Genomic DNA, 13,648 nt, shown 5'->3' with positions numbered 1-13,648 from the left:
TCTCTGCCCCTTACCATCTCCCCAGCCGCCTTACCTCCACCTCTGTCTCTCCCCACCTTCCCATGGCTGCTCTAGCATCTCTGTGCCTGGGTTCTTATCTGTGTCCCCCCATCTGTGCTCCCCTCTGTCCCATCTGTCATCTCTGCCTCTGACATGTGCCATCTTTTCCTCTTTCACCTCTCCATGTCCGTCTGTTTCACCTCTGTCCCTCCAGCAACCTTCCTTTCTGTCCCCCCTACTGTCCTTCTATCACCTCCCAAACAGGCGGCTCCCTCCACTGTCCCAGCCCTCTCCCAGCTTCCGTTCTCCTTTGCATGCCCCTTCTGCTCTGCCCTACCTCCACCTCTGACCCCCAGCATCTCTCACCTCTGCAGCCCAGTTGCTTAGAGATTACATTCCCCCATCCTGGGATCTCCATCACCTTCCAACCCAGGCTCCCTGTAATCTCCCAGCCCATCTCCCCATCACCCCTCCTCCCAGTCTCTCCCTCATCCCCATTCCAGCCTCCCTATCACCCCGTCACCCCCACTGCAGGCTCCCCATCACCTCCCCACCCAGTCTCCCCATCGCCTCTTGTGGCAGGCCTTTCTTACTTCCCACTGTCACCTCTTATCTCAGCCCCTCATAACCTTCCACCTCAAAACCTACTTCATCTTCCCTCTCAGACCTCATCACCTTCCAGTTCCAACCTCTATCACTTGTTTCTGGCCTGTGTCACCTCCCGTCTCAGGTCCCTCATCATTTCATAGCTTCAACCCCAAGGTTCTCTGGATGCCATTTCTGACTCTGTACCTGTCACCTTCCATCTCTGTCCTTTCTGGTCTTGTGGACTCTCACTTCCCATCACCGCACCCCACACCTTCTGTCTGTGCACTATCCATCACCTCCGTGTCCGGCCATCTTCCCATTTCACCTCGTTTCCATGCCAGACCCCATCACTTCCCACCTCAGTCCCTCCATATTCCACCTCAGACCCCCTGTCACCTCCCATCCCAGAGGCTCCATCACCTCCCATTTTAGTCCACTCATCACTTCCCTTCCCTGTATACTGCCATCAGTTTCCATAGGGGGCCTCCCAACTCTGTACCTCTCTTACTTCCTGCTTCTGCACTTACATCACCTCCCATCTCTGTACCTCCTTCGCCTCCTAGACCCGTCCCCCATCACCTCCCATCTCTGGACCTCCTTCACCTCCTAGACCTGTCCCCTATCACCTCCCATCTCTGGACCTCCTTCACCTCCTAGACCTTTGCCCCATCACCTCCCATCTCTGTACCTCCTTCACCTCCTAAACCTGTGCCCGCCCCCATCACCTCCCATCTTGACTCCCATGGTGTCCTGACATCTCCAAGCTCCCATCACCTTTTATCTTGACTCTCCTGGGCTCTCATCACTGTACTGTCACCAGGTCTCACTCTGTACCTTTGTTGCCTCCCATTTCTGTGCTTCCATCACTTCCCATTTCTGCCCATCCATCACCTCTCTCTCTCTCTCTCTTTTTTTTTTACTCCACTTTTGTTCCCCCCTCATCTTCCACGCTTATGTCTTCCTCCCTTCCCGGCCATGCCTCTCAGGCCTACCGGGTCTGCGCTCACCTCTGCCTCCCTAGTCCCGCTCCGCATCTGTCCATCCTTGCTTCCCAACCTTTGCCCCATGTCCCTTCCAATCTTTTCACCCCGTTTCTACTCTCCTCTGCTCTCTTACTTCGTCTTTAGCTCATTTTTCATGCCTCTATGCTGTCTTTGTCCACTTCCCAAGAGTGGCCCCTTCCCAGCCCCCTCGCCATTGCTTTCTTCTCTCTTACCCAGCTCAGCGTCCCTCTGCTCATGTCTGTCCCTGCCCCAGCTAGGGTCCTCTCCATGCAGCACTCTCTCTCGGCTCCCTCTTCCTCCACTTTCCCAGCCTGCACCTTCTCCGACTCTTGACTCTCTTCTTCTCCCCACGAGCTCTCTGGCCCTCTGTGCCTTCCTCCCTCCTCTTCATCGCTCCTCTGGCTCCCCAGAGGCCCAGTGTTGCTCCCAAAGGGGCCCAGATAGGACACAGTCTTTCTGCGCACTGAGGCGAGACATGGAGGGGTGAGACACAGAAGGGGAGGCAGGGATGTTGGGGGAGAGTGTGTGCAGGGAGGGCCAGGGGACCAGAGGTGAAAGAGGAAGGGATCGAGAAAGGAGTTGGCTCAGGGGAGGTGAGCAGATTGGAAGGAGGGGCCTTCCTTGGAGTTGAGTGGCACAGGGAGGCTCAGTGAAGGAGCTGGAGTCAGGATGCAAAGAGCTGGGAAACCAGGAGAGAAAATGGAGGAGAGAGCATGGGTGGGAGTGTGTGTGTGTGTGTGTGTGTGTGTGTGTGTATGGAATGTTGGTGTTGGGGTTGCCTGAGAGATGGCCACCCCCTTGCTGTGCAGAGGAGAAGAACAGCCCCAAGAGGGCTAATGGCTGCCCAGTGCCACATGCAGCAGAGGGGAGCAGGAGGGTGCTGCAGGACAGGGATGGAAGGTGGTAGGAGCCTGAAGGGAGGAGCCAGAAAAGGTCAGGCAGGTGAGAGCAGGGAAGCGGGTCAAAGGGCAGCTAGAAGAGTAGGGAGGAGGCCACCTGTTATGGCTGACCCCCACCTCTGCTGACCTTAGTCATGAGAAGAGGTGAAGGGAAGGCTTCTCTTGGGACCCCATGCTTGGCTAGAGGAAGAGGCCAGCTTGGGAGAGCTTTCTAGGAGTGGGGGGAGATCCTTCCTCTCTGCCCCAACATCTCCCTGGCATCCCCCAGTGTGAGGGAGCCTCTCCTTCTGCACTCGCTTTTCCATGTCCCTTCTCTTGGCTTCTCCCTATATTTCTCTTTGCCTTCCTTCCCTCCTCTTCACTCTTTCCTCCATTTACCTTCCATCCCTCAACCCCTCCTGTTACATAATATCCCTACCGACCTGCCAGACACCCATTGACACCCCTGCACCAGATGTCAGTCTGGGCATGGAGGGACCAGTACACCTGGCTCCTAAAAATGCCCCGAGGGGGTGACACTCTCCTGGTTCTTGACCCCGATTTTGGTTTCAGAGCCTTTCAGCCCCTCCGATCTTCATTTCTGCTACTCCCTGAAGCGGGGGTGGTGGGGGTAGGGGGGGGTGGAGGGGTCAGTTCCAGCCTCAGTTCTGAGTCAGTAGCTTCCAGGGTTCTGGATTCATCACTCTAGCTTGCTTCTAAAGGGGGCTGACATTGATCTTGATTCTGAAAAGGGGTGTGTTAACTTGGGTTTCTGACTGGGTGGTTATGGCCAAGAAAGGGCACAAGAATTGAAGGAATATTGTTCTGGGATTCTAGATCAAGAGAGCTGAGCCCAGGGATGTGGACCTGTGGAGGTCCCCCTGTGTTGTGGAGGTCCATATACAAAGAGCTGGTACGGGCTATGGGCACCCAGGACCGTGGCTTTTCGGGATTGTACAGGCGTTTTAGCTTCTCAGATTCTAGGTCTACCAGAAGGTTTTTGTCATGGCTTCTGATGCTGCACGGAGGCAGGCAGATGGAGGGTCTGCACGTGTAGTTTTAACCACAGGGGCATCGCTTTGTGGGTGTTTTTTTTTTTTTTTACAAGAAATGAGTTTATTGTTTGGGTCTGCATTAGCTAACCATTATTAATGGCTGGTTGTTGTGTTTTTCTAGAATGCAGGTGTGTGGGAACTCTAGGGAAGATTCTTGATCATTTAGTGTTTTACTGGGGTCAGTGAATTTTGGGGTCCAGGAGGCCCAGATGATGTTGGGTGTAGACAGAAGGTGCCAGCCCTGGGCCGTTGGTGGTGGGTACCTGGGCCCGTGGCACCTTGTGTGTGGCCAGAGGCTCTCTTGCCTTGGGCTTCAGGGTTGTGTGCCCCCCTCCCCCCTGCTAGGCACTATGTAGCTCACTAGCTAGATGGGGAGGTCAAAGACAGTGGGTCTGGGCCATCCTAGAGTAACATTCTGGGCCTTGGCTTAGGCCCCTCCCCCGGAGCTCTTTCTGGAAACTTTCAGAGGTTCTGGATGCTGTGTGGTGTCCTGGCCTCCTTGTCTGCGCGCCCCCGGGGAGTCTGGTGGCCAGGGGCGTGGAGGACAGCTTGCAGGGGGTGGGGTGGGGGGAGAGACGGGAGTTACCTTCAGGGCCCTGCCCTCCTGCCTGCCATCCACCCCCCCTGCTGGAGGGAGAAATGTCTCCCCAGGGTAATTACTGCTGCCCCAGTCCAACAAGCCATTCAGCCTTGTCGGTGCAAGAGGCACGTCTCTCCACCCGGTTCCCCCACAGTGTAATAAACGCCCTTAGGCTTTAACAGGCCTGCCCCGTGTAATAAACTGGCTGCAGGGTTAGAACAGCTGGGTAGTAAACCCTGGGGGAAGCCGGGCTAGCAGGGCCTGGGCTGGGGACTGGGAACCGGGGTGGGGGGGTGGGGCGGGGCGGTGGGGGCTGGAGGGCTGGGGCGGGGCAGCCTTTGGCCTCGGGGGCGGGGACATGTGGCCGTCTTGTCCCGCGTCCAGCCGGCCCCTGCCCTCGCTGCCTGCCAAGGCCCGTCTTTGTGCGCTCCCCGCCATGCTGCCTCGTGCCTCCTCCCGGAGCCTGCCTCCCCACACTGGGTCTTTGTGTGCAGCTGGGTGTGTCCTCGCCTGTGTGTGGGTGTGGGGTCTGTGGGTGCCTCCCTGGGGACGGGTCTGCTGTGGGGCCTGGGGCTTGAGTGCCGGCAGGAGGCCTCAGTGCCCTGTGGGGCGTGGGGCCTGCCTGCTCCTCAGACCCTCTCTGGGCTCAGGCAGGGTTCTCTCCAAGGCGATGTGCTGTCTGGGTTCCTGGGGTGTGGAAGTGAGGAGGAAGGGCTTCCTTTCCCTTAGACCTGGGAGGTTTGGAAGCAGGTCCCACGGACATAGGGTTTGGCGGGTCTGAGGTACCAAGGAACCCAATGAGCCCCTCCTGCGTCTGACTTGGGGGACCCTGAAGCCCATGAGGTGAAGAGGCAGCGGTCTCTGGTCAGGGAGGCTGGGAGAGGAGCTGTGTGGAGGAAGGTCAGCAATCTCAGTTCCCCTGGCCCTCCCCACGCCCCAAATTGGGACTTACAGCTTGTGAGTGGCGGGGGGAAGGGAGGACCCTGGGTATTATGGTTGCCATGGAAACAGCCGGTTTTCCAGAGTGCTGCAGTGTTGGGAGTGGAGAGGCTGCTCCCGGCTGAGGCCTACCCTGCTCCCAGCTTGCAGGCCCAGCCCCTTCCGGGCAAGTGACCCGCCTGGGGTGGGGGTGTGGCTCACTGTGTACCCTACCACCAGCCAGCTCTCCTCCCTAATCCTGGGTCCCCCATCCTGAGGGTTCTGCCCTCACCATGGGGCCTCCAGGGCCCCCAGGTATAAAGGATACCTGGTCTGGGGGGCAGGGGGCAGAGCCAAGCTCCCTCTGTCTGCCAGTTATTAGGCATCAGGGTGGTTCTTTCCTGCCTGCCCTGCCCTGCTCTGGGGCCGGGGTCATCTCTCCTCTCTGGCCACATCTGGGGAGATAGAAGGCATTGATGACAAGTGCTCTGGAGAACAGCTCCTGCCACCGCCCCCCCCCTCCCCCCCCCCCCGCCAAGCCCTGCTGGCCTCACTGCCTCTCTGGGACCCAGGCAGCAGCCTTCCCTTCTCAGCTCTGTCCTGGGCCTGCAGGTGGTGCAGATGGCGCCTCCCTCCTTCAGGGGCCTGGGAGCTTCCTGGGGTAGAGCCCCCTCATCCCTGCTGGTCCAAACTGCACTGGGGCTCCTAGTCCCTGAGGTGAGAGATGCCCCAAGGTGCTTGAGGGGCCTTAGTGTTACCAGCTGGGCTGCCCTCTTGATGGAGCAAACATGGAGCGGGTTTGCGCGCCTCCGAAGTGTCTCATGCCTCAGGCCCTCCTCTGACCTCGCCTTACCGGCTCCTAGCTCCCTGACCCCAGGGCTTTCCTTCCTACCTGGAGGCCCCACTTTCCTCCCAGGCTACTTCAGGCTTTTGCCCTCAGGCCCCACCTGCCTTTCTCTCTCTGGGTAAGTCCTCCCCTGAACCCCTCTCCCCCAAGAAGTGCTTTGAGAGGAGTTGTTAGTGGCTAATTATTTAATTAAGCGTTTTATGAATCTCATCTGCTCCATTTATGTTCTAAAGAATGCAAGATTGTTCTCTTCCTTCTCTGAAGGCCCCGGAGTACTAGTCCTCTAAGGCTTCCCAGACAAGGCTCCCTTCCCGGAAACTGGGTGACCAGCCCCCAGCTCCCACCCCAGCCGTCCGTCTGCCCCCCACCCCCCACCCCCGGGAGCCCAGTCAGCCACAGGAGGGAACATGGCGACTAATGGGGTTTATTTTGGGGCTGAGATCGTTAGGGACCTCACACCCGCCCCCGCAGGCAGCCGGATGGAGGAGACTAGGAGGGGGAGGGAGGGTGGGGTGGGGGAGGGCAGGGAGAGGGAGCCTTCATCTCTGGCTCCCATTCTCCCACTTTCCCTCACCTACACCCCTCTCTGTCCCTCTCTGTCCATCTGTCTCTCTGCCTCCTTCCTCCTCTGTCAGTCTCTATTCCATACCACCACACCCCCAGCCCCAATACCTGTTTCTTCTTTGCCGGGTAAGGCTCCAGGCACCCCCTCTTTTGGGACCCAGGCAGCCCCCTAATTGGGAGTGGAAGCAAGGAGTCCTAGGCAAACTGGGACCAGGATTTCCAGGGGTTTGGGAGGGGGTGGGGGCAGGTGGTGGAAGGATGCCAGGCTGTGGGCTATGAGTCAGAGCTGAACACAGCCCCTGCGCCTCTCGCCATCGCCTGGGGCTCCTTTCGCCTTGGTGCCTGCTCAGCTTGGCCCCACGGAAGCCCACACCTCTAATCTGTCACCTCCGCCAGCGCTGAGAGAAGTTGAGCTGGTGGGGCCCAGGCCCCCCGGGGCCCACCTGCCCTCCGTACACTTCTCGATCCCCTTGCAGCCTCTCTCTGGGTTCTCTCTCTGTGTCACTCTCTCTGTTGCCTCTCTGTGTTGCTGTAATTACAGCTAGAATTCTTGATGAGGTAGCTACATCTGTCTGTGCGCGTGCACAGGCTCTCACCGGGCACCCGCCCGCCAACTGTTCCCGAGGACTGCGGGGCTGGCGGCTGCTGTGGGCATCACAGCCCAAGCCCGGTGGCCCTGTGCTCTGGTTGCAGCCCCTAGGGCCTGCCAATTTCGCTCGCCTGAAGTCATATCTCCCTTTCTCCCTTCTCTTTGCAGCCGGGACCACATACATCTTTGGGAAGGGGGGAGCGCTCATCACCTACACGTGGCCCCCCAATGACCGGCCCAGCACGAGGATGGACCGCCTGGCCGTGGGCTTCAGCACGCACCAGCGGAGTGCTGTACTGGTGCGGGTGGACAGTGCCTCCGGCCTCGGGGACTACTTACAGCTGCACATCGTAAGGATCTAGGGCCCTGGCCCCTGCCCCCAGCCCCCCACCACCCCCGGTCTTCCTACCCCAAATCTACTCAGTCCTCTCATTGCCATGGGATCAGCACCTCGAATCTTCCCTCATGTGTTCCCCAATTCCTGGAGGTCCCTTTGCGTGGCTCTGCCTCTGAGGCCCACTCCCTTCCTGTCATGCATTCCCAGAGCCACCCTAGCTGATTGGAAGCTCTCCACTCCCCACTCCCTGACTCCATCTGTGTCTTCTGACCTTCCTGAACACAGGGCCTCCTTGAGCCTTCTGGGCCTTCTTGCAGCCCATGAAGTGTCCCCACATGGTGACTGGCCTGGGCCACCGCCTGCTCACTGCTAGACCACCCAGGGCAGCCGGCTGTGTCCTGCCCAGATTCTCGCTCTGCTTCTTTTATTTTTAAAGATTTTATTTATTTATTCAACAGAGAGAGACAGCGAGAGAGGGAACACAAGCAGGGGGAGTGGGAGAGGGAGAAGCAGGCTCTTCACTGAGCAGGGAGCCTGATGCAGGGCTCGATCCCAGGACCCTGGGACCATGACCAGAGCCGAAGGCAGACGCTTAACGACTGAGCCGCCCAGGCGCCCCTATCTCGCTCTGCTTCTTCACATCTCCTGGCCCCAGAGCAGTCCGTGCCTGCTCCTCACCTTGATTGTAGATCTGCGGCTGCCTCTGCTCTGCCCTTAACCTCCGCTCCCATGACCTTTGCCCTCCCAGTGGCCCCTTTACCCTGCCTCCCCTGTACCCTCTCTGTCAAGCTCCCTCCTCTCTAACTTCTTGGTCCAGCACCACATCCCCACCTGGACCTCCTGGCCCACTTGGCTCTGCCCTTTTTTGCCCATCCTCCCGCCTCAACCTCTGCCGCTTTCCAGTGCCTCCCTCTGGGCCTCCTGCCAGACCTACCCCTATCTGCCCTCCCCACCGCACCCCTGCCCCCTTACACTCCATACCCCCCCTTCCACGCTACCTGCCATATCCACCGTTATTGCATATCCCCCTGCCCACCATACCCTCCACCCGCCATACCCTCCACCCGCCATACCCCCTACCCCCCATACCCCCTACCTCCATACCCCCAGCCCCCATACCCCCTACCTCCATACCCCCTACCTGCCATACCCTCCACCCGCCATACCCCCTACCTCCATACCCCCTACCTCCATACCCCCTACCCACCATACCCCCACCCTCCATACCCCCTACCTCCATACCCCCTACCCACCATACCCCCACCCTCCATACCCCCACCCTCCATACCCCCTACCCTCCATACCCCCACCCTCCATACCCCCTACCCTCCATACCCCCTACCCACCATACCCCCTACCCTCCATACCCCCACCCTCCATACCCCCTACCCTCCATATCCCCCTTCACCCACCATACCCACTACCCGACATACACCCTACCTGGCATACCCCCTACCCTCTATACCCCCTACCCGACATACCCTCTACCTGTGATACCCCCCTACTCGCCATATGCCCTCCTCACCCTACCTGCCATACCCACCATTCTTGCCATACCCCCTGCCCACCAGACCCCTCTACCCACCATATGCCCTACCCATCATACCCCCTGACCACCATATGTCCTACCTGCCATACCCCCCTGTCATACCATGCCCCAACCCCCTCACCACCATATTCACAGCTCCTCTCAGTTTTCCTCTTAACTCTGGTCTTCAGGTAGCCCCTTTCCTTCCTTGACCCTTTCTCCATCTCTAGTCCTACCCCATACCCTTCCCAGTGGCCTCTGGCCTTGCTCTGTTTCATTTCTGCACTTAGCCTCTTCCCCGTCCCCTTCTCATGGTTTTAACCCCTGGGCCTCTGACCTCAATCTCCACTTCCACCTGTAAGTCCCCTGCTGCCCACATCCCAGGTGCTGACCGTGACCAGGACCCCCTGAGCCGGGGGATCGAGCAAGGTGGCCAGGCTCTCTGTGCTGGAAAGATCTGGGTGAGGGGGTCCTGGGCTTTAGGGGGACCAAGGAAGTATGTTTGAGCTCTGGCCCCTCCCCATCTGACTGGACTGTGGCAACTGGCCCCTCCGTGCACATCAACTTTTCAGGGTCCCCTGGCTGCACACACCTCCCCCAACACCAGGGAGCAAAGGCAGGAGGTGTGAGATGTCCCGTGGGCGGAGTGGAGCTGGAGTGGGAGCCGCAGCTGCTGGGTGCTGGACGGGGGAGGCCAGGCAGAGAAGTGTGTTGGAAAGGGGTGCGGAGGGGCGAGTCGCCGGGGGAGAAGGCCTGGAAGGTTCGTGCCTGTGTGAGTGGGACAGTGTCTCCGGCTGGAGGTGAGAGACCGTGGCTGTGGACGGCACACATGAGTGTGTGTGGCGCGTGGGGCTGGGAGCATACTCTGTTGGTGTCAGGACTGACAGTGGGGCCTCGAGGGACTGTGGTGGAGAGGCTCGCGGCCCCTGATCACGTGTGCCGCTCCCCACGTGCCTTCCCCAGCAGAGTGGTATGTGCTGTTACTCCAGTCTCCTGGCCTTGTGGCAGGTGTGGCTGTGTCCCCGTGGCCCCGTCTGGGAATGAGGGCTGTGCTCTGTCTCCACACACTCGCGAGAGGCCAGCCATGGCTTCGGAGCTGACGGCCTGGGTTTGAGTCTCGGCTCTGTCACTTCCTTGCTCTGGCCTCGTGCATTCACCCCATGAGCCTCAGCGTCCTCATCTGTGGAGTGGCCCGATAACAGGACGGTAAAAGGACAAAGGGAGTCTGTGAGGGTCCAGTGAGACTGTGTGTGTCAAGCCCTCAGAACACGGCCCAGCCTGCAGGAAGCGCTCGGTATCAGCCCCCACCCCGAGCGTCTGGGATTCCAGATCTGCCTGTGCTCTGCGTCTGCCTCGTTGACCACTCCTGCGGGTCTTTGTGTCTGTGGGGTTAGGAGACAGGGCTCCCCAGCGCTGAAGAGATAGCGTAGGGGCTCGGGGTGCAGGGAGAAGGGACCCCCTCTTCTCTCCCAGCATTCCCCCAGGCCTCACCTGGCTCAGGGTTATGGAGGGATGAGGCCTGGTGCCTGGTGCTGCAGAGGGCAGGGGTGGGGCGCCAGCTGAGGGCTGGGGCCCCGGAGGAAGGGTGCGAGCCCTGGGAGAGGCAAGCTCTGAGGGGAGCACCGGGTGGGCCAGCCGGGCTGAAGCCCCTGGGGGACAGCCCCCAAGCCACTCCTCTCCTGGGAACACACCAGCTCCTGCTGCCGTGCGTCACTAGCAGCTCTCAGAGAGTGGGGAGGCGGCAGCAAAATAAGAGAAAAGCAATTTGACGTTTCTAATAAAGCGTCGCTCCACTTTGCCAAATTAATTTTGACTCCCATAATTATTTGCTGTAGGAGCGGCCGCGTTCTCCCCACTGCCGCCTAATGAGGTAATTGGGGAATTAGGAATTAATGACTTTAACAGAAGTGACAACTGACTTCACGTCGGGAGCAGCTCTGGGAGCTGCCTCTCCCCCGGAGTGTATGGCTCTGAGCTCGGCTGCCTCCTAGGAAACCCGGGTGTCCTGCCTTCCAGTCACCCCCGCAGGCCTCCCTGGCACCCCAGCTCCCAGGCGGCCTCTACTCCTTGACCACCATCACCGTCTGGCCTGAGCCTCACAGGGAGAAAGCCCCTGAGGCGTCCAAGGGGCTGATGCTATTCTGGGCGATGTTATCGCTAATAATAGTACTGAGGAGCATCGGCTGTTTCCCTCATGTGTGTGGGGAGCATGTGATCATCCAGTCTCCCTGGGATGTTGTCAGTCTGTGGGTGGTGGGTGCGTGGGGCTTGTGAATACTCTTTGTTAGGCGAGCCCGGCCTCAGTTTCCCTGCTTTACTGCACCTGAGGAGAGATGCTGCATGCGTGTATGACTGTGTGTGCATGTGTGCGTGTGTGTGCGTGTGCGCGCGTGCGTGTGCATGCGTGTGTGTGCGTGTGCGTGTGTGTGTGTGTGTGTGTGGCGGGGGCTTTCCCAGGTTCTAGAAGGGGGAGAACTGGGCCCACAAGGTGGGAAGGGATCAGGCCTGGATCTCCCAAGTGAGCCACAGCTGCCCACCCTGTGCCCGGCTCTCTGCAAAACCCCAGTCTCCGCCCCATCTGTGAGCCCCACATCCCATCCTCAGTGCCACCAAGCTGCTTGGCTCTGTTGGATGAGGAGCTGGCAGGTGAATGGGCCCTCATGCCCAGGCTGGACTGGGGTAGTCTTTCAGGAAGACCTGTGTGAGTGTGTATATTCTCTGATGATCTGGGTCCTATGACTGTGTGTGATTCAGGGGGCCTAAGTGAGCCTGTGTGGGTGTCTGTCCTGTGCAGGAGGAGGGCTGTGGGGGACTCAGGAGGCTGAGCTCAAGTGCTGCTGGCAAGTGCATGGGAATGGAATGGGAGCTCAGGTTTAGGGCCTCCTGGGCCTTCCGCTGGCTTCTTTAGGTAGGTGTCTTTGGTCTCTCAGGGGGATTGGCCTTAGTAGCTGCTCAGATCATCCCCCTGCAGTTTGAGTCAGTGTCTCCCTAGACCAGTGGGAGGGAGAGCGCACTGGCTTTGGAGTCAGGCCCACTGGGGTTCAAATCTGGGGTTCTTTTCCTGTGATGTGGATTCGGGGGTGTTACTCAACCTCCCTGAGCCTCAGTTTTCTCCTTGGTGAGTTGGGAATGCCATCAGCTTCCTGAGAGGGTTGCTGTGGGGATGAAGAGAACAGAGGGCCCGGCACATTTTAGGGGTTTGGTGAAGTGCTCCCTCTCACACCAGTGCCATCAACAGAACTCTTCTGGGGCTGGATCCTGGGTGGCCTCTGCAGGGGTCCCCAGGCCCTGCCGTGTCCAGAGCCTGGGACCCTAGGTCCCAGAGGTTGCTGAGACTGACTCTTTGCTTCCCTTCTCCAGGCCTGGGTCTCTCACTTTCTTCTTGTGTCCTTCCTCAGCTCCCAGCCCCATTGTCTACCCCTTATACCCACACACTCATCTTTCCTTAATAAGTCTACTTTGGTTTGTCTCCCTGATCTCTTTCCATACTCATCACCCCCCAAAATACAGAGTTCAGACCCCCACCTCCACTCCTATGATTTCACACTCAGGCCTGACCAACATGGGGCCTGATGAGATGCCAGGAGAGGCATGTTGATGCCCTAGTGCAGGGGCCCTGGGGGACCTGCTCAGTGCTGAGCATGCAGAGAAGGGGAGGCTCGAGGCTGGGGGTGGTAGGGAGCAGGGAGGCCAGTCTTTCCTCTGGCACGGAGGAAAGTGTTGGTCATGCCCTAGGGAATCCTCCACCCTCTGAGCTTCCATTGGCCCCCAGCTTGGTCCTGGCCACCATGTCTGGGGCCTGGACTCAGTGGCCCTTGCACAGAATGGGTGCCCTGTAAACATTTGTGAATATTCTGAACGAACCAAAAGGCAAGAGGCAGGTGTGGATAGTGGAAGTGCTCCCGGGCCAGGTTCTGCACCCCACCGTGGTCTCTACCTCTCTGAATCTCAGGTCACTCCCATGCCTGCGAGTGAGAGAGAGGCAAGCCTGCCCACCTCTTTGGGCGGGTGAGAAGGTCAGCAAAGGCATGATGAGGAGATGTGCATTTTAAAGCTGTGAAGTGCCACAGATTTGGGCCAGTGGTCACAGGTGGAGTTCTAGAAAGAGTGAACTCTTATTCCCTCCCGGTTGCTGACCTCTACCTCCTTGTCCCCAGGACCAGGGCACCGTGGGGGTGATCTTTAACGTGGGCACGGACGACATTACCATCGATGAGCCCAACGCCATCGTGAGCGACGGCAAATACCACGTGGTGCGCTTCACTCGAAGTGGCGGCAACGCCACCCTGCAGGTGGACAGCTGGCCGGTCAATGAGCGGTACCCGGCAGGTAGGCGGTGCCGGCGCGCGGAGGAGGTGCTGCGGGCGGGGCGGGGCGGGCAAGGCGAGCTCTGATAGGATCGCTGCCTGCACCGGGGGCGGGGCTAAGTGGGGAGGTTGCCGGCCGTGCTGGGGCTGGGGTGAGGCCGCGCGAAAGGCAGGGCTAGTGGGGACGTGGCTAAAGAGAAACGTCGGCATTCGCAAGGCGGAGCTAGACCTCGGTGGTGGGAGTCTGTGGGCTAGGGAGGGGGCGGAGCTGAGCTGGGAAGGCTGCAAGGCCAGGGTCCAGGTGGCGGTGGGGGAGAAGAGAAGAGGAAGAGGGGTAGAAGTAGGGAGAGTCTGACGCGACCGAGCAAAGGATGGGTTTAGAATTGAGGGACAGGCCGAAATGAGGAGGCAGATGCAGAAACCAAAGAGAGATCCATCAGTAACCCAAAATAT

General features: G+C 59.2%; 1 protein-coding gene across 6 annotated transcripts in view; it reads left to right on the top strand.

Moving 5' to 3' along the window:
* The window catches only part of NRXN2 (neurexin 2), a 98,663-nt gene that overhangs the window by 61,813 nt on the left and 23,202 nt on the right, over positions 1-13,648 (top strand). For all 6 annotated transcript variants that reach the window (XM_027580338.2, XM_027580348.2, XM_035722953.1 and 3 more), the window contains 2 exons: positions 7,192-7,373; positions 13,046-13,217. In XM_027580338.2, the coding sequence (XP_027436139.1) occupies positions 7,192-7,373; positions 13,046-13,217 (354 nt within the window). The remainder of the gene's footprint in view (positions 1-7,191; positions 7,374-13,045; positions 13,218-13,648) is intronic.

Source organism: Zalophus californianus, chromosome 11, assembly GCF_009762305.2.
Source record: "Zalophus californianus isolate mZalCal1 chromosome 11, mZalCal1.pri.v2, whole genome shotgun sequence".
Classification (NCBI taxonomy): Eukaryota; Metazoa; Chordata; class Mammalia; order Carnivora; family Otariidae; genus Zalophus; species Zalophus californianus.
This window is presented reverse-complemented; position numbering and strand designations above follow the sequence as displayed.